The sequence below is a fragment of the Aphelocoma coerulescens genome, chromosome 20, assembly GCF_041296385.1.
Source record: "Aphelocoma coerulescens isolate FSJ_1873_10779 chromosome 20, UR_Acoe_1.0, whole genome shotgun sequence".
Classification (NCBI taxonomy): Eukaryota; Metazoa; Chordata; class Aves; order Passeriformes; family Corvidae; genus Aphelocoma; species Aphelocoma coerulescens.
Window position 1 is genome coordinate 15,636,672 of NC_091033.1, and position 19,542 is coordinate 15,656,213.

The 19,542-nt window shown below is 47.8% G+C and overlaps 1 protein-coding gene and 3 non-coding genes across 13 annotated transcripts in view; all 4 read right to left on the minus strand.

The window, feature by feature from the left end:
- Positions 1 to 7,016: 7,016 nt before the first annotated feature.
- Positions 7,017 to 7,107, minus strand: LOC138121264 (small nucleolar SNORD12/SNORD106). The gene has a single exon (XR_011156145.1). It is a non-coding gene; the product is annotated as a small nucleolar SNORD12/SNORD106 (small nucleolar RNA).
- An 859-nt stretch (positions 7,108 to 7,966) lies between these two features.
- LOC138121265 (small nucleolar SNORD12/SNORD106) lies at positions 7,967 to 8,057 on the minus strand. The gene has a single exon (XR_011156146.1). It is a non-coding gene; the product is annotated as a small nucleolar SNORD12/SNORD106 (small nucleolar RNA).
- A 793-nt stretch (positions 8,058 to 8,850) lies between these two features.
- LOC138121266 (small nucleolar SNORD12/SNORD106) lies at positions 8,851 to 8,935 on the minus strand. Its single transcript, XR_011156147.1, has one exon. It is a non-coding gene; the product is annotated as a small nucleolar SNORD12/SNORD106 (small nucleolar RNA).
- Positions 8,936 to 13,780: 4,845 nt separating this feature from the next.
- The window catches only part of STAU1 (staufen double-stranded RNA binding protein 1), a 28,483-nt gene continuing 22,721 nt past the window's right edge, over positions 13,781 to 19,542 (minus strand). For 5 of the 10 annotated variants that reach the window (XM_069033938.1, XM_069033933.1, XM_069033932.1 and 2 more), the window contains 4 exons: positions 17,888 to 18,255; positions 17,035 to 17,157; positions 15,442 to 15,527; positions 13,781 to 14,765 (listed from right to left, as the gene is read on the minus strand). In XM_069033938.1, coding sequence (XP_068890039.1) covers positions 14,678 to 14,765; positions 15,442 to 15,527; positions 17,035 to 17,157; positions 17,888 to 18,255 — 665 coding nt within the window. In that variant the 3' untranslated portion in view covers positions 13,781 to 14,677. The remainder of the gene's footprint in view (positions 14,766 to 15,441; positions 15,528 to 17,034; positions 17,158 to 17,887; positions 18,256 to 19,542) is intronic. The other 5 variants (XM_069033942.1, XM_069033940.1, XM_069033935.1 and 2 more) reach the window with 2 other exon arrangements.

The window sequence follows — 19,542 nt, forward strand, 5'->3', positions numbered from 1 at the left end:
TGCATTAAAAATTAAGAATGCTGTATGTTCTTTTTCCACCTGCAGCACAGCACTGCTATGAGCAGTGTCTGACTCAGAGCCTTGAAGAAAACAGTCAGAAGCAGACATCTGAACAATGAAAGAGGTCACATCTAGACCACATTAGCAGAAAACCACAGGCACTGACCTGAGTAACATCTCTTACCAGCATTGCACAATCGAGATGTGCACAGTCCTTTGCAACATGGTCCAAAGGGAGCAAGACCAGTTTTTTCTTCTACAAGAAAAGTTAGGCTGCCAATTACTCTGCTTTCAGCAAGTCACAGCTAAATATGACAGCAAGTGGGATGAGTTACAGCTGCAGAAGCTGAGAGGCCAGGCAGCATGCATACAGCTCTCACAGGACAAGGGCACTGTTCCTACTCTTCCAGTTCCTGAGGTTTTTGCCCCCACTATGAGGAAAATAAAGATGAATGAACCCTGCAAAAAAACCTGCTACAACTCTCTCTACAGGGCTACCACCTCACCATCTCTCGGAAATCCTCTGTAGTTTTCATGATCAGGCAAACCTACAGGAAACCACAATTCACCTGTGGCTGAACCCAGTGCTGCATTCCTGAAGGCCTGAGAGATCCTGTCTTCTGTTAGCCTTGCAGACCTCCCAGGAAGCTTTATATCTTCCTGTTCCCAGCTCTCGAGCCACAGCTGGGGAAACAGCAATGCTGTGATTGATGGACAGACTCCTGTCATTAGACAGAGGGAACATCTGACAACACCCAGATAACGGTGAGCTTTCCTCTTCAGTGTGAGGGAAAATCATTAGACTCATCCATGGATAGATGCCTTTGTTAGATTCCCTGTCACAATTCAGACAGGGAAAAGGCAGCTCAGAGGAGACAAAGGTTTACGTTTTGGTTAAAAAAAAAAAAAGAAAGGAAAAACAGCAGTGGGAGAACCCACCAATGCCCCTTCCAGCAGCCTGCAACACAGGGTAACAGAGGCACCTACTTGTTACTTGAAAGGAAGACTTCATCACATCTCTCAGGCAGCTGGCTGGGCCATCCTCTGTGCCTGTCATATCCAGCCCACACAGCTTGGTGACCCTGCACCCAGACCTGATCTGTTTTCTGTCAGTCCTCTCCCTGCTCTGCACTATTCCTGCAAGTACTTTTCTACAGGGCAGGAAAAGAACAGTAAAGAGCAGATTTGCAACACTGCTTTATAAACTAACAAGATAACTCAGGAGTTGTCCCCTCCTCACCAAGCCTTCAACTTGCCAAAAGGATATGGAACAGCAGGTCTACCTGCTCAGCTCAGTCAGAACAAAAACCCAAGTCTGCATGCAAAAACATTCACCAAGTCACTGTAGCTCCTTTTGAGAGATGAGACCTCACCAGCATCCCTTTCACTCCTGCCGATGTTGCTACTTACCTTTACAGCCCACAACTTCACTCAGGAGAACTTCAACAGCACTCTGGCAGTCCCAGAGGCAAGACTGACTGGTGGGACTGTGGTCGTAGTTCAGAGGAGTGACAGAGAGGGTTTACAGAAGGAAATAATGACCAGCAGCACAAAGTATGTCACCCGTATGACACAGTAGCAGCTGCTGTGAAGCATGTGCCTGAGGTCCAGGTTTTTGTAAGCCAGGAACCACTAGAGGATGCACATTGCTTCTGGCACCTTTGGCAAACAGCCTTTTCCCCAGGCATTTTTCCTAAACCCTACTAAGGCATTTCCTCAGGAACATAAATTGCTGACTAAAAAAGTTCTCTGTAACTTCCAGTCCTCCTCTGTAGATTTCCAAGAAAATTGCATCTATAAATATCCTGCTGTAAAAAAGTGACGGTGAATACTCAGAGGAAAAGTCTGCTTTAAACTGGTGGTGTCCAGGGCCTGATCCACATCTGCTGAAAAGTGGATTCACTCTCAAGACAGATCTTCTCCCATAAGGGCTGTATCTCAGAGAAAATATGTTTTTATACCTTCTTATTAGCCTAAATTCTTGCAAACATGAATGGAGGCCAAGCCAGTGTAACAATTACAGCACTGCTCTTGTAAGGCTTCAAATGATCTGAAGCCATCTGCATGACATGGCAACTGTCTCTCTTCATCAGCAGGCCAGATTTGGAAACATTGGTGGGGGGTTAAGGCAATGTCCACCACTGCTGCAACTGTGCAGCACAAAGTGAGTACACATACTCCAAGCTGCTCAATAAGGGCAGAGGTAGAGCTCAGTATTTCTTCTCACTGGGAAATGGTACCCAGAAGGCAGCTGCTGCCCACAGGCCAGGCTCTTTCCCAGACCGAAGTCCAAGTACTCCAGTGTGTGTGGGAGGATCAAAAGTAAAAGCCTCACCTGTCAGTTAAAGAGCAGCCCTGAACCAGGAGGCTGTTGAAGACACTGCAGCCACCCACAGTGGGAGGAGCAAGTAGGTGTGGAGCTGCTCTGGGGCAGCCCCAGGGTACAGACACACCTCCAGGGAGCAGCTTTCATGAACAGGCTTCAGGGAATCTGTGTGGGCAAGCAGCTTCTCGTGAGGCTGCATTTACTGACTGACCCCTCTCGTGCAGCAGCTGAGCCTCCCCAGCCCACAGGAAGAACACCTGCTAGATCTGGAGGAACGTGCCTTGCTTCATGCAGTCAGCACTGAGACGGCACCTCCAAAGGTCTTGCCGGCCCTGGAGATCCTTGCTGAAGAGTGTTATGTGAACCTGAGGGAGCCTGCAAAGTAGAGAAATGAGGCCAGCCCCTGGATTTAGTATTTGCTTTAAGACGGAGGAAGTCAAGCTTATTCTGAGCACTAGAGGGAAGATTTTAAGCTGACCCAGTCACAGCATTCAAAACTGAGCAGAGCAAGCAACAGGCATAGACAAGTATAGACAGTCCAGTGGACATTTTCCCAAATGTAGCACTAAAAAAATCAGGCAGATTCTCAGGATTACACGGATAGAAAGGGTCCTGAACCTGTTTCCATTTCCAAGACATTTTGTTGCACTCCACCACTGCAAGGGATCTGCCGAAAAGCATGGAAGAGTCTATAGTCTAGAAGTTATAGCTGCAGAACATCTGTTTAAAACACTGGATCTGTAAGAGACAGAAATGCTCTGCTTCAAAACAAAGTCTTCCTCTTACTGCCTGGAACACTTTGAGGGTCCCAAAATCTGGACCTTCCTTGGGTGGTCACAAACTCAAGTTGTGCTTCGCTGGCTGTCCATGGTAATGTCCAGCCTATCAACACAGCTGATGTGTCAGATAATCTTATCACTGAGCAGAGATGGAAGCAGAGGAAATAACACAGCAAGTAGAAGCAGCCATAAGTAGTGGACTGTGCTTTGCTATAAGCTAATATGCAGCAGCTAACACATGGGTCTAGAAAGAATAATAATCACCATGCAGTCAAATATGCCTGGGTCTTTGGGAATACAAATGTTATAACTCTCCCTGTGTATGAAAATTTCTATTAAAAGCAACATCAATCAGACAGAGAAATAATATGTGCTATTTTCCTCTCAAATGCTCACGCCACCAAGAAACAGATCTGTTTGAGAAAAGTAAACATTTGCTTAAACATACCAGCCCAGTGAGTGACTACAGGTTTCAGTTTAGAAAGTTGCTCAAGTACCTACAGCAAGGTCTGTTTCTCCTACAACTGATAGAACTGAGAGCTCTGCCTGGCCACTGACCCACAGAGCCCCCCCACAGCACTGAACATGGACGTGCCATGGTTCTGCTTTGCAGGCTGCTGAGAGCTGCAAGGAAGTTCTCTTTGCAGAGGAAGAGCTGCAAGTCAGCCTTTGTCGAGAAAACACTTCCTGACCTCCATCTCATTCAAGTCAACCAATAAACAAACTCAGGAGCTGGCCAGGGCCAGCAAAAGTCAGGCTGCTTTAAAGTCAGAGTTAAACCTCCTCATCCCTACCTCTTATCAAAGCACGTAGGAAGAGATTTTCAAATGGGGTTGTCTGCCCCCATGCCTGCTACAGCCAAAGCAGTGTGTGTACTGGTTCCCTGTGCCCCGGGAGGCTCTGTCACAGCTGCTCTGGGGACACTGGAGTGGGTTTGGGGGGTTCTGGGTGCATCGGCTTTGGGGGGGCTCTGGGTGCATCGGCTTTGGGGGGGTTCTGGGTGCATCGGCTTTGGGGGGCTCTGGGTGCATCGGCTTTGGGGGGGTTCTGGGTGCATCGGCTTTGGGGGGCTCTGGGTGCATCGGCGTCTGGGCCGGGCCGGCAGCGGCTGCACAGCGCCCCCTGCAGGCTGGGCCTAACCCAGCGCCCCCAGGAACCCAGACCCTGCCCCCAGGAACCCAGACCCTGCCCCCAGGAACCCAGACCCTGCCCCCAGGAACCCAGACCCTATCGCCAGGAACCCAGACCCTGCCCCCAGGAACCCAGACCCTATCGCCAGGAACCCAGACCCTGCCCCCAGGAACCCAGACCCTATCGCCAGGAACCCAGACCCTGCCCCCAGGAACCCAGACCCTGCCCCCAGCAGTCAGGGGCTGCCTGGGATTAGTAACCTACCAACAGTTTGAAATTGAAATTTCATCCTGATGCGTGCGTGCAATAGCAACAGTCTGAAACCTGACCTGAGCAACTGTTCTTGCAGAGGTAGTAAAACATGCCGAGAACATGTTTAAGCTGCATCTGTGCCTCCAGCTCCCACTGGACAAGCAGCACTCTCTCCTCCCTACAGAATGTTTGCTGGTAGGTCTGCTCATTACATTAATGAAAGTAATGATACTAGCAGCAGTTCTGGTCCCTCATCAATATGTAGTTTCAAGAGATCACACTGCTTACATTAACTGAATGAGAAAAATCTCGACTCAATTAAATTGAAGACTCCTTTGAATGCTGAATAGTAGTCGACTTTCCATCATTGCTATTTCCTAACAAGCATACATGCCAAAGGCCACGGTCAGCTCAGACATCAAAAAGTCCCCTCCCAAAACCACTGGAACTGTTTAACTGAGGGACCACCCTTGTCCAGAGGCTGAGCACAGCCTGCCCTCGTGATACCTGCAGCCACAGCAGCAGCCAAGCACTTCTACTCCAGGGTGTGTGGAGCTCTGTTCCATGAGATCATGCCTCATCTCCTGGCTTGAGGCAGCAGGCAGCTCCATTATCACTCACAGCAGCACACTGTTGCTGTGCTCTTCAACTCCCCAAACAATTGGGAGATCCAGGAATGAGCTGTTAAACGTGGGTCAAGAGAATTTCAGTCACCAGCCAAATTCACCCAGTGCTCAGATTTTATTAAAAACAGGCTCTTAACAGTACAGAAACACACTGTGCTGCAGCATCCCAGACACCCCTTGCTCTCTTCACAGACTGCCAGGGACACCCCATTAAAGCTTTCTGGATGGCAGGGGAGAAACAAGCCCTGACTCCTTTCCTTACACGCAAGGCCATCCTCCCATACCTGACAAATGCTCCAAGGAGCATTTTCCTTGCCTTTAATGACTGTGGCAGGATAACATTCCAGGCAAGGAATGCAGCCCCTGCAGACAAAAGCATCCAGCTGTATTAAACATGCAGCAAGTTCCAGCATACATTCCAGTTACATGCCTTGTACCCAGGGAACAAAAAACGTAACACCCTCCATCTAAGTTGGCAGGACACAAATTCATCACACCTGACAGCTCTGAGGAAAGACCAGAGCTGTTGCAGGGTGATGTGAATGCTGTGGCTTGGATGAGGATCCCAGGCAGCAGCATGGGAGCAGCAGAACCATCCATCTTCTTTAGCAGAGCACTGAAACCCCAGGAGGGCCCAGGACAACTTCTTATAAGTCTCAACCTGTCAAGAGAACAACCAACATTGTGTCTATCCACTCTACCACAACAGCAAACATACAGCTTTCAAATCACCCCAGCCCCCATAAAAACCACCATTAGACAAGGGCTGCTCTGCAAAGAGCAGAAGCTTTCTCCCTGCCAAACAGGATGAACTCAAACTGCACTGTGGGAGCTTTTAGAGCAGGACATGCCATCAACCTGGGGGATCTAACAGAGCAGAGTGCCAGAGAAACGTTCAGTCAGCTCAACCAGCTCCACCATTTGAACTGAGCACTTGTGTCCTACTGCATCCAGGGGCACACACAGGGCACAATCCTGCTCTTCAGAGACTTCAGCCTCCCTGGAGAAAGAGCAGCTGCACCTGAACAGCAACAGGAGGCTGGAACTGGATGAGCCAGTGGCAACAGCAGTTTATCTGATGAAGTTATGTTAAGCACACTTTCTAAAGAATTAGTGAAATGCTAACCAGACAAGTTTTCAAATGTCACAGTTGATCTTCGAGTAACAAAAAGAAAACCAAAAGCAAATCCCTCTCTTGCAAACAGACACATTGCTGAAAGCATGACTTTCATCCACTTCTCAAGACATTGAGAACCTCCCATTCAGAGGTGAGAGGGAAACCCAAAAACTATGAAGAACAAAAGCTCCCAGACTCTGCAAGAAGTACCTTGTTTTAGCACTGCTTAAATGGGCCAAGACAAAAACATTACATTTATGCCCTTGAAGTTCAGTCAAAACCTTTCAGACCCCCCTGCCACTAATTTGAGATATTTTGGAAGAACTTCAGCTAACAGGAACTTCCCTGCAGGGAAACTGAAGTATTTCAACAGGGATACTCAGGTTTTAGCACTTACAAGGGCCCCTTCTGCAATACTAATCACTCTGCCAAATCTCCAGGGACATTACCTTGTCAAGGCACTGCAGAAACAACTTCCTTGAAGAAAGGTGTTTCTTTCCATTTTTATTTAAGCCAGTGAACATAGGTGAATTGAAGTCTTACCATTCTCCCCTGGCATAGGGGCACACATGGTGGAGCAAACCAGACAACTGCCCACATCACACACTTCTTCACTGTCAGCTGCAGCCTTAACTTCAACTTTAGTCTCCCCAAGGCTCAACCCCACTTCTGCCTTCACAGTGCCCTGGGGGTAAAGCCAAAGGGAACCATCAGCACCAGGCCCCTGATTCCAATGTTTTGGACAGTTGGCAACACCAGGGTGTGGGACACAGCAGCACTTCCCTGCTGGTGCATCAGACATGATCTGGCTTGAACAGCAAGAAATCAACACTGTCGCTCTGATGGGGAAAAAATTCAGTCATCACTTACACCAGCAAGTCCCTAGGAGCTGGAGCTGTGGCTGCACACCTATGGCAGCTGTGCCACACTCCCACCTTCCCTGGCAGAGCCACAAGCACATGATCTAATAGCAGAGGAAGTAGCAGAGCCATGCCCACATTTGCAATCCCTTCACACTCCCTTAACCTGGCCAGCAAGGGTCAGGGCAGAAAAGCCTTGCCAGCAGCATCTTCCACAGGGACACACTTCAGCCAGAACAGTTCCTGTTCCTTAATGGGGCAGCTGCTCAGGGCAGCCCATCACCCACACATCTCTGCACAGTGCCCTTAAAATGAGCCCTCTGAACACAGTGCAGCAGGGAAGCAAACAGGACAGAGCTGTAAGCCACCGTGCTATTCCACCTCAACACACACAGGGGCAGCTTGCAGCTTCCTTGGCCTGCTGGTTGCTATTCACTTTGGACATGATGGAACAGGAGGCCCTCCCTGTACTCTCATTTCTGCAATACATAGGCTAACATTCCTCAGTCTGGTCTCCAGGGTTAAACCAGAAGCAATTGCCTTGCAGAAAGATATTTCCTCCCCTCTTCTTTTTTTTCCCCTCCCTTCTACTTTTAAAATTTAATTTACACATGTGATTCACACCTACTTCAAAGACTTACCATTATGTGCTAGAGTTCAGGCATGATGGAGCAAACCAGACAACTGCCCACATCACACACTTCTTCACTGTCAGCTGCAGCCTTAACTTCAGGTCTCCCCAAGGCTCAACCCCACTCCTGCCTTCACAGTGCCCTGGGGGTAAAGCCAAAGGGAACCATCAGCACCAGGCCCCTGATTCCAATGTTTTGGAACAGTTGGCAACACCAGGGTGTGGGACACAGCAGCACTTCCCTGCTGGTGCATCAGACATGATCTGGCTTGAACAGCAAGAAATCAACACTGTCGCTCTGATGGGGAAAAAATTCAGTCATCACTTACACCAGCAAGTCCCTAGGAGCTGGAGCTGTGGCTGCACACCTATGGCAGCTGTGCCACACTCCCACCTTCCCTGGCAGAGCCACGGGCAATGATGGAGTTCATGTAAATCTTCCCCCAAAATAGGTGGCTGGTTGGCATGCTCTACAGGTACATAGGGCAGGGAAATATTCCTTAAAAATATGGAGAACATTGACACATGGAGGTTCCAGAGCAGAGCTCAAGACAGCAAAGATCTTTAACAGAAAAAGAGGCATCAGGCAGAGATTAACAGATTATTTTTGCCTTTTGCAGCCCCAGGTCTGGTGCCCATGTGAGGCTCTCGTTCTCCGCCGGCAGGCGCCGTGCTGCCCGTGCAGCCGCCCGAGCTCATGAGCACGGGGACCATACGGTGCCCGGGGCAGGGCAGGACCCCCGGACAGCCCCGGAGCCGCCACGCACCGCCCATCCCGGGCTGCAGTCTCTTCCCGCGGGGCTCCTGCGGGAGGGACCCACACCCGGCACCTCTCCAGTGACACCACGCTGGCAATGCGTGGCCCAAGTAAGTCAGTAACTCTTTTGAAAAAGCAAATATAAATACGTGTGGTTTCAGTTCAGTACGGAACAGTTATTTTGCACTTACCGCTTGGCCCTGGCAGTGGCTCGGGCCTGCCGGCGCACGCCGCTGAAGTGCCCTCATCGCCGGCCTGGCTTGGGGCACGGGGGTCCCGCCGGCGCCTTGGGTCCGCCGCGCCCTACGGGGAAACAAAGGACAGTGAGCACCGGGGGCAGCGGACAGACAGCACCGGCCCGCGGCCGCTCCGCTGGTGCATCAGACACGACCTGGCTTGGACAACGGTAGTCAACACTGTCGCTCTGACGGGGAAAGAGTCATCACCTCTACCAGCGAACGCCTGGACACGCCCAAGGAAGCTCCGAAGCGCCGTGTGACCTTCCTGGGAAGAGCGGCCGGAGCCCGGTGAGGGGCCCTTGGGGATAAGGCCCGAGGCCGAGAGGGAGCGAGGCGATCACACGGAACGGCGGATGCCTCAGCGGTCGGTCGGGCGGGCACGGAGACGCCCCCGGCCGCCCGCAGGAGCCCGGCCACCCACCCAGGAAGGGGCAAAAGGGAATCCCGGATCCGCCCAGCCCACCAGTACCTGCACGCACCTCGGCCGCTGCGGAGAAAGAGGCCGCGAGGGCCCGCGCGAGGCGCTTTATGGGCTCCGCAGGCCCCGCCCCGGGCCCGCCCTGCTCGCCCGCGCTGAGGGGCGGCCATCGTCACCATGTCGGGTGGTGCCGCGGGGGTCCTGCGGAGCCGCTCCTGCTCTATCCCCGCCCCGCCGCCCGCAGGGGGGCCGGATCATCTTCCCGCCGGTGCCGCGAGCTGGAAGCTGGGGAAGGCGGTGGGAGGCACGGCTGGAGTGGCGGTCCGCCATTTCGCGGTGCCGCGCGCTGCGCCGCATGGCGAGGCCCGGCTGCGCTGTGGGCGGGTGAAGGCGGCCGGGGGCAAGCGAAGAGGGGCGAGCAGCGGAACCCGGGATATCTGTACGTGTGGTATTCTTTACCGGGATGGGCGAGCGTGGCTTTGGACATTTAATTTTCTCTTACAAAATAAAAATAAAAACCAAAACAACAGTTCAGAGATGTTCAGTGACTTGTCCAAAGGCACGAGCAGCTGCAGCGCCAACATCCATCACGCCCGTGGTCCCGTCAGGCCAGAGCAGCAGCCCCAGCAGCCTGTTCGGTGCTTCCCGCGCAGCCCTAGGTCGGCCTCTGCTGCTACACCGGAGCTCGGCTTGGGTTTGTGTCGCGGGGGGACCCTGCCCTTGTCTGGGGTACGCAGCAGAGGCAGGTACTTGGCTTTTAGGTGCTTTAGACGGGTGAATGATGTTGCGTTAAATAGTTTGCCACTGAGTAACATGAGGAATGGAATAAAGAGCAAAGGATATGTATTGAATGAAAACAGCCCAGTTTGTAACTCAAGCACTGCCGTGAGTGGTGATTTTTATAGCTAAAAATTCACCTTGGAAACGGGGTCTGAATTCAGTCATCGGGCTCTAGTGGAGACATGCCCCATGACATCCCTGAATACACGTGGAAGGTATTCCCGGAGCCCTACACTCCAGATTCCCGGAGCCCTACACTCCAGCAGCCTGTGCAGCTCTTTGTGTTCAGCGAGGTCAGCCAGGCACGGCGGCTCGCTCTGCCCGGGGGTGGCCGTACTGCAGGACCTGCTACCACACGATCCCGAGCTGTTCCCTCCCTCCCTCCCTCTGTCCCAGCACCTGCCGGGGAGGGCAGGAACTTGTGGCTCTGGAATAACACCAGCTGAAGAGATGGGGTTGAAATGGAGTCACGCAGGGCACAGGCAGGGAGAGGGACAAAGCCAGAAGCCTTTACATCAGCTGAGACTAAACACAGGAGATAAACAGCTGCGTGCTGCAGGAAGAAGCTCTGGTCCAGACTAGCTCACAATCATGTCGTGGCTCCATGCTTTGTTTTTTTTCTGTTTGTAAAATACACACAGGTTCTGCCCAGACAGGAGGCACAGCCACTTGGTCACTCATTCCAAGCTGTGAGAAGGGTCGGCAGTGTGTGACTTGTCCTGTCAGCACTTCACAAACCAGACACTACCTTGGTACCAGGTCCTACCACCTCATCAGGTCACGAGGGGACCTGACCAAGCTGATAGGAGCCGAGTGCATTCTCTGGGACCAGTGGAAGGGGAAGGTCATGCTTGAAATGCGATGAGAGCAGGAAAAGCCACTTGTTGGCTGGTTTCCAAACAGAGCCAGGGCTCTGCAAATACCCTGGGGCAGCCACAGGAGCTGTTTTAGATGCTCTGAAAGATAAGCATGCCTTTTTTGATTCACCTTCTTGTCCACACATCCTGCAGGGAGATAAATGGGCCTTACAGGATGTCAGGCAGAAACTGGTTACTTCAGCTGTTAAAATGCTTTTTCCAAATTAAGTGTGTTTGTAGGCAACTAATTTTTGAAAGCAGCTTATCAAACAGGAGTTGTGGAATAAACCTCAATGCTGTTAATCTAAGTTCCAGAACACCAAAAGATGAAAAGACAATCAAAGGAAGGACATTTTCAGAGAATTACAGGGAAAACTAACTTTGTTACACTGCAAACCCCTGTCACACAACACAAAAGGAACTATAAACGTGACTTGTGTTGCCTAGCTTGGCAAGGAAGGGAAAGTGGGGAGGTCTGAAATAGTCAACAGCTGCAGCAGAATTTAATATTAAATTTATTCGGGTTTATGTTTGGGTTTTATTCTCCTTGGCAAAACCAAGTGGAAAATGTCTTTAGCTCAGTCAGTCTCGTTGGACTCAGGAAGTTCCTCAAGAGACAGCAAAAGTCTCTTCAGTCCCAGTTCTCCTCCTTGTCTCCATACAACAGGAGCTCTGGTGCCCCACAGCCCATCCCGGGGAATCGGGGGACACTCCCGTGCCCCTGCCCAGCCTCACAGGCATGCCCAGGGTTAGGGTAAATAGCTAAAAGTCACGTTTTGGTTTTTTTTAAAGTACCACAGCCCCGGGAGAATGTTTTTGTATTCTCTGCCAGCCCTCACAGAGACTCTGTCAGCATCTTCTGTGTGCCAGCACAGAATCATTGTTTTCTCCGGGCAGGGGAGACTTGGGAAAAGATGAAATGTTCCTGAATTGCTAAACAAGGCCTTGTTAGATTAAATGTTTCATGTGCCATCCTCTAACTGTTACATTGCTACATATGTTCAGGGTTCTTTTAAAAGCTGAACTGAACATGAAGAAATCCAAACTTTAGTTGGGATACAACCTCTGCTTTCCTGATATAACCTAAACTAGAAAATCAGCACCAGATGCCTACAGTATTCTTGACATTTCTAATACAGATTGTGATTTTCCAGCAAATACTTTATAAAAAAAAAAAAAAAAAAGGTAGGCATCAAGAAAGCCATGAAAAGACCTCCCTAAACTGTTGGGTCAGCAGCTTCACTGTGATAGTCAAAATAAAACAGTCACACTGATGGGGCTTGGAAAAAACATTTCATGAGCTTCTGCCAAATCACACACACTGTTCTTTTAGAATAGGAAAAATCCCAAACACAAAATTCACAGAATGGATTACTGCTGTGGCTCCGGGCTCCTTCCCATTCCCATTCGGCTCTCCTACAGAGCCTTTTACAAGAGCTAAAAGGTGCATTTTAGCTATCTTGCAGGTCAACATTCCCAAAAACTTCGGCACAAATTCTTTAAGATCTTCATCCTGAAACCAAGACTGATGGACCACAAAGTCATATTTCTTCCTTGGGGAGTCAGGCCTTCAGGCACTGAAACCAGAAGTGGAAGCTGGTGAGTCCAGCCCTCCCGGCTCTGCCCTGGGCAGCCCTGCATGCAGAATGACTGCAAGGTTAAAAGGCTGGGGAAATAAGGGGGTCAGTTTGAGGAGAAACAAGAACACTGTCTCAGCTGTGTCTCCTGCCTTTGCTGCATCACGCACAGAGGAGACAACAGGAAAAGCAAGGGACTGTAGTACTCAGGCAAAGCCCCACTTTTATCCAGAGCTCACGTCTGCTTACCCAGAATCCACATGGTGCCACGGAGTCTCCCACCAGGAGGCTGTGATTGCAGCGAGGTCTGGAAGAGGAGACACTTCTCTTACACAGCCCCAAGAGGGGATCAGGGTGTTTAACAGCATTGAACAGCTTCCTGTGGCAAAGTGGCTTAATCCAGGTTCTTATAAAACACAGCATTAGCCACAAGTGACTGCTGCAGAACAGTCCCAAGAGCAGGCTCTAGTCCCATCCAAGGAGAAAACTCAACAACAGCAGATGAAGGCAGGGAGAACCCGGGCCCACAGCTGTCAGTGTGCTCCCTGCTTTCCAAAAGGAATTGTTTAGTAAGGAGTTTCTGAATTGGAAAAATTTGCAATACAAAGCCTCAGCCTAGCAAGTTTCTTTTAATTTTTAAATGTACAGCATTTTAGTTCTACAAATGTAAAAAAATTTAAAAACAAAAAACCTTTACAATGTTTGGGGTTTTTTTGCTTATAATGATTACACCCAACATGATTCAATGCAATCTGGTCTGCAGTTCCTGTGGCCTGATTGCTCTGGATGATGCAAATAAAATGGCCAAGACATTTAGCTGAGATAGCACCTGCAGGAACTGCTCTCTGTGGCAGGAGCTCTTGCGGGCACTGCACACAGGTGTAGGAACTGCTCCTGCAGGTCACAGGTAAGGAAACACTGACTGTAGCTCACACTCGAACGAGACACTGACACATATCAGCCTGCGGGGCCAGTGCCGGGGCCAGTGCTGGGGCAGGAGCGAAGCTCTGGTTTGCAGCACTGCCCCCAACATCGCTGAGGCAAGGCAAGGTTGTGGCTCAAGTTACAATCAAACAAGGAAACAGTTTAAGTCTCTACTTTGAAGAAGTCCCATCCACCGGCTGTGCCAGGTTCCTCATTTAAGTTAACTTTAAAGTTTCACTTAGAAATCCAGCCTGAGCTCCCATTAACACAGCTGCATTAACGCTGTGACACAAATAACAAACTGTACCCACGTTATTTTGCATTCCCTTGCCCTGCCAGGTCTGCACACCCTGCACAGCACAGAACATAGAACATTCTCTATGCACTTGAGAACCACTGGAAGTTACTCCACAGCTTAACACACTGCCCGGACTAGAGCACAAGCATTACAAATCTATAAAAAGCAGCCCCTGTGGTGGTGTACAAGAATAAATTAACCAAAAAAATTTAGTATTACCATTTATTGGTGACAAACACTACGTTTTACTTACATTCCATGGGGAGAAAAAATTCCAGCGTAAACAATGAACGGAAGCAGTACTGAACTCGCGCGGCTATCGTGCTGTACCTGGACCAATGCAAACCTCATCGCGCACCGGCCGTGCGCAAGAACACAACATCAAAAGCAACACAGTTATATATAAACATAGGTAATTTTTTTCAGCCCTACATGGAGATGTAATTAAACAGTATAAAGCACTCAAGGAAAATCAATCTGCAGTTTTATATGCACTACATAGAGATCATATCCTGTACTGTAGTGAGCTGTAAGCCACCGACACACAGTCCCTAAAACACAGCTCAGAGATCACTGAAAGTCACGTTGCATTCAAGTTCCCCTACCCCACACTCAAGAAAACTAGAAATTAACCAAAAAAGATCAAACCAAGTTTAAAATTCCTGAAGTGTTTAAATTCATTCAACCACTGGATAATTAGGGTTGGTTTGTGAAAATATGGGGCTTTTTAAAATGGTGGGACACAGCCTGTTTCCAGTGAAATGCTGCTATTCCAACAAAACCAAAATAACCACATACAGGGATATGATCTTCCCAAGTTAGTTCACAGGTAACATGTCAGTCTCAGAAGACAAAGTTTCTAAACTGTGCTATGGTTCTAGATACAATTAAGAAACTTTTAAATGAAAAATTTATAGTGTCATTTCAATCAAAACAACATAATGAAACTAAAAATGTATCACTGTTTGAAGAAAAAGCAACAGTTATGATTTAGACACTACAGTAGGTTGTAGAGACTGTAGCACTCCAACAGTTAGGTTACATTAAGAGGAAGCATTTGATTTTCTCTGGTGCTTTCAGGTTTGGGTTCAGTCAAGAGCCTATTTCAGGCAGTGCTGTCCAGTGTTTGTCCCAAAGGGTTTGCGCTCGCCGGTTTGAGGAGAGGGTCACTTTCCATTTCTTGTTTCACACATCTAAAATGATAAAACACCTGTTACTTAGGAGACAAAACACTATTTCCACGAATAAGATGCTTTAAATTGGATACAAATAATTTGATGTGCATTTAATAATTTGTTACCATATAACTGCCCCAATTTTTAATCAATTAGCACTTTGTTAATCCCACCACAGTTAATTTAAGAGTTTATTATCTCAACGAGAGGCTCAACTTTCTCTCCTCCCAAACCCAGCCAAGGGAATAATTTGCACCCTCTCCAAGTTTCTGCTGAAAATGAGCTTTGACCCCTGCATATCCCTTTACCTGTGACACACAACAGTGCAAGAGAGAGAGAGAGAGGAGCAGCTGGAACCATGAGCCCACTGCAATGTCACACTCCTTACAGAGAAATGGGAAGGGGCAGCTGAGCTGAGGGAAGCCAGAACTGCTGGGGCCCAGAACTGTCACACTGGGCTGGGGTCACACTACAGCCCCCACACTTCACCCACTCGCTCCTGCTTAGTGCTTTGCCTTTGACACATGAAAGTGACAGGCTTGATCATCCAAACCCCCCTCTGGTCCTGCTGGAGGGCAAACAGCCCTTGGCATTCCAACCCTTCTGGCAAATAAAACCCCTCATGTTATTTGTCTAAAAACTCCCATAGGGTTAATTTACATCAGTGCAAGGGAAGTCGGTGGAAACCACTCACACAGACATTGGTCCATTTCCTGTCCTTGGCATCTCTGTGGTTTGTTGGTCCAACTCAGACAGCAACTTTAAAATATTCAGTGCAGCCTAAAGAGAAGAGAGAGCACTCAGCAATTCAGCCTCTGGCCAGTTCAGTAATTTAGTGAAAGCACTCACTTAACCCAACCAAATGTTCTTATTTTGGCAATATTTTTAAAGAATTTTTTTTAAGTTGCATAATTATGGTCAAAAAGACAAAAGTGTAGAATTTCATCTTGCTTCATTAAACAGTTCGATGGCGCTGTGACTGGGGATTCCCACTGCACTTGTTTCAGCACCGGGGGAAAACTAACACACCAGACTAGAAACAGCAAGAAAAAAGACACTAAATTAGTAACAGCTCAAACTGTGTGGAGCTTAAGACAAAGAATAGAAAAATACACCAAACCAGAGTCTTTTTCCAAAAAAGAAAACAAGTTACATAAGAATCAAAAATACAACACAGGTGGGGCCCACGTGATTGTTTAACAGGGTCAGTGTGACATGGCTCAGGCCAAGGTCAGTCACCTCCCTTGAGAACTGGTATCTTTTTTCCACTTCATTCAGACCAATTTCAGGTGCAGCTTCCCAGCACATCCCTGAGTCTGGCATAGGCCTTAGTGACAGCTGAACTTTGAACTGAGGAGGGGACTCACAGTGGCCCCAGTCACAGTGTTCAAGCTCTGAACCAGCTGCTCTTTCCCCTTCTCCCCCCTATCCTGACCCCTGTGCTCAGTCTGACAGGAGCTCTGCATAGCAGAATGTAGAGATGGGCATGAAAATGTCCATAGAAAGTGACAAAGACCAATAAAATCCGTATCAAATTATGTCCATTAGAAAAGTACTGCAACAGTTTTTTGTATAAAAATCAGCAAAATCAGGTTTCCCTAAGTGTATTCACATATTGCCAACTATTCCCTCAGGCTGCTGCACTCAGGTCACCTCTGGAGCCCAAAAGAACAAGAAAAATTCCTCTGAATGGGAGCAGACTGGGAACATCCTATCAGCTCCACATAGTTTTTTATAGCCAAAGTCCCCTGAAGGTTTCAGTACAGCAGCCTCATTGTTTCACAAAGAAATATTTCAGCCAGTGGTAATAAAAAATCTTTTTTTATTAAGGGAGATAACAGATCTAGAGTGTCTTTTACTATCCAGTGCTGAACTGCATTTCTTCCACAAGGGATTCCATTTCTGCAGCAAGTCTGGGAACATGAGCCCAACTATCACAGTTCCCAATGAAACATCAGCCCATTCTAACATGGTAAGAAAATAAGCTGAGATGCTCCTATGGTTTATAGCTTCCTTTTTGTGCATTTACTGTCATGGGCTCATGCAAATACTATCAAGATGCAGCAAATGTGCTTTTTGTAGACCAAAACTGTGAACACATATTCAGCATATTAAGCACTATTTAGATTAGATTCTGATATTAATAATTATTATTTCCACAACCTGTAAAATACTAGACAAAAATTAGCCAGGGAACTAACAGTGAACATCTAATTCCCTGCTCCCAGCAGTGATATAAAACCTCAGTCTCCCCTCAGGAGTAACATTTCAGCAATGTTCATCATACCATGTCGTGGCAAGACTCCACATCCTTTCCAATCCCATGACTGATCAGCGGTGGCTGAGAGGAACAGTTTATAAGAGATACAAACTCGTTCTTGTTATTTTTTGGAAAGTCTTTATATTCAACCTGAAGAAAAGAGAAGGATTTATTTCTTTTTGTTAACCAAGTACAGAAAGTATATCACAACTGCTACAGATTATTTGCCCATATATGAAGCTGAGCCTTTCTTCTCATCATTCTCTCAGCCAGTAGAACCACTCTATTTGAAGTTTAACCTCACTTACAATGTTTTTTAGTACTCACAAGAGCTTGGCAAGGCTCCTGAATGCAAGTGGCTACTCAATAATGATTGTTACTGGAACCTTTATTCTGATCACTGCTGTCTGCATTTCAAACTTCTCTATTATGCTTTTTGATCCACTGAGCTCATCTGTCATATGAATATAGGAACTTAATGCAATTCTCATTAAAGGGACCTAAAATGCAGAGCTTACAGCAAATGTTAATATATGATGGATTAGTGAAAGAACCTGATTTCAGATCAGCCAAACTCAAGTCCACACCGTCCTCCTACATAAGGACAATTTTCAGAAAATGCTTCTTTAATTTTGTTCTTCCAAGATCTCAGAGTAGCACTGAATTGGGGCTGAGAATGGGACAGAAATGTGCATTTGAAAATCAAATTTAAAAGGCTGCAAAATTTGGTACGTGTCATAGGTAAATTCAAACTATGATATGAATTTCAGCAGGCTCAGAACTCATCTCTCACCAGCAGAACTGAAAAGCTTTTGAACAAACAAAAGGTTGGACCAGCTTGGATAGCTCTGGAAGAAGTCTTGCAAAGCCGAACATTTACCTGGATTCCTTGAACATTGGAAAGATAGTCCAGCTGCTCGGAGGGCCTGGTCAGAGGTCCATGGGGGACGTGGCCTGAGGAGTTGTTGCTCTTCAAAATGGTCTCGGCAGTAGGAGAAGTGCCCCCATAGAGCAGCTCCCTGGCGATCATCGCCGTCACCGTCGCCTTGGCAGGGTTGGGAGCTGCCCGACTGAACTCTTTGGTGTGGTGTCCTTGGTTGGCTCCTACAGCCTGTGCAACCTCAGGGACCATGGGAAGAATTCCAGCAGGAAGCTGCTGATGGCTGAGATAAGGCATCCTAAACTCATCTTCTTTATTACCTGGGAGAAGAGAGGTGCACACTGAAGAGCTGCTGTTTGTGAGTCCTCCTGCAGGCACACACAGGCACCAAAAGTCACTTTGGAAAAAAATAATTAATTTCAAATTACTTTTGAAATACTAACAAACTTGGTAAGCTCAATCAGCCTTTGGAGGGTCAGAGCTTCAGCATCATTGAGACAGAGTTTGTTTATTGAATTACTGACTCAGTGCAACACCTGCTTCTGCCAAAAGGGAGCCCCTTTACCTCCAGGAGCAGCTTCTCCAGGTCAGTCAAGCTCACAGACACCTCAGCTGAAATCACATTCTAGATACATCTTTTGCTTTCAGATTTTTTTATTCCATCATTTAAACTGTAGGAGCAAATAATGAAATCACAGAATGCCCAGAGCCACCATTAAATGATGTAAAGAGAGTGACAGTCCACAAAGTTTAAACTGTATATTGTGAGAACAACAGGAAGGAAAGGTAAAATGGAATGTTAGCACAAAGAGGCAAGACTATTTACAGCAAATGTCCAGCCACAGTCAATTGATAGCAATTTGCTGACATTATGGTATAAGTTAGATTAAAAAGGGATAAGAACAGCTTTTTAAGGGGAACTCACACAGAGCTATGGATGAAACTTACACAGATGTGCTAAAGAAAAGTGGGGAAGACAATGACACCAAAATAAACCAAGGAATCACTATTATGGCAGAACAGATTAATAAAGTTCTGCAGGGCAGAGCTGTTTCAAGCCTAAGGATGAAAGCCAAAACTTGTAGATGGAAGAAAACAGGGACAGAAAAATCTGAATAGGAAGTCAGGAAGTTTATCTAAGACCTTATGGATGCAGGGAAATAGTACTAAAGTCCAAGTCAATCCCAACTTACTATAATTTAAACAGCAAAGTTATACTCAAATACATAAAGTACCTGAAACATGCTCTCTAGAACAGCAATCTGTGGTGACAGACAAACTCTCCATAATGATTCCTCCCACCAGATGACATTCTGGAGAGCAATGTCTGTGTACAGGGTGGCCAGGTTTGGGGTGTTTTGATTCCAGCCTGCCACCTTGGGTGTGAACACCACAACTACTGACTGCCTGAAACAAGTGCAGGCACAGCTCCTGCTCTCAGTCATCAGAGACCAGGCACAGACAAACATGGTTCTGGACAAGGCCACTTCTTCCCTTTCCAACTCTGCCTTAGGTTGACCAGTTAGTACTGACACCCTTTCTCATCTTCATCCCAGGGCCAGGGCCTTGGGAGGAATAAGTTCTTTGGGGTTTGAACCAAACCTTTCCAAGGGCTCCACTTAGTTTGCAAGGCAGCAGCTGCACAGCTCTGCTCA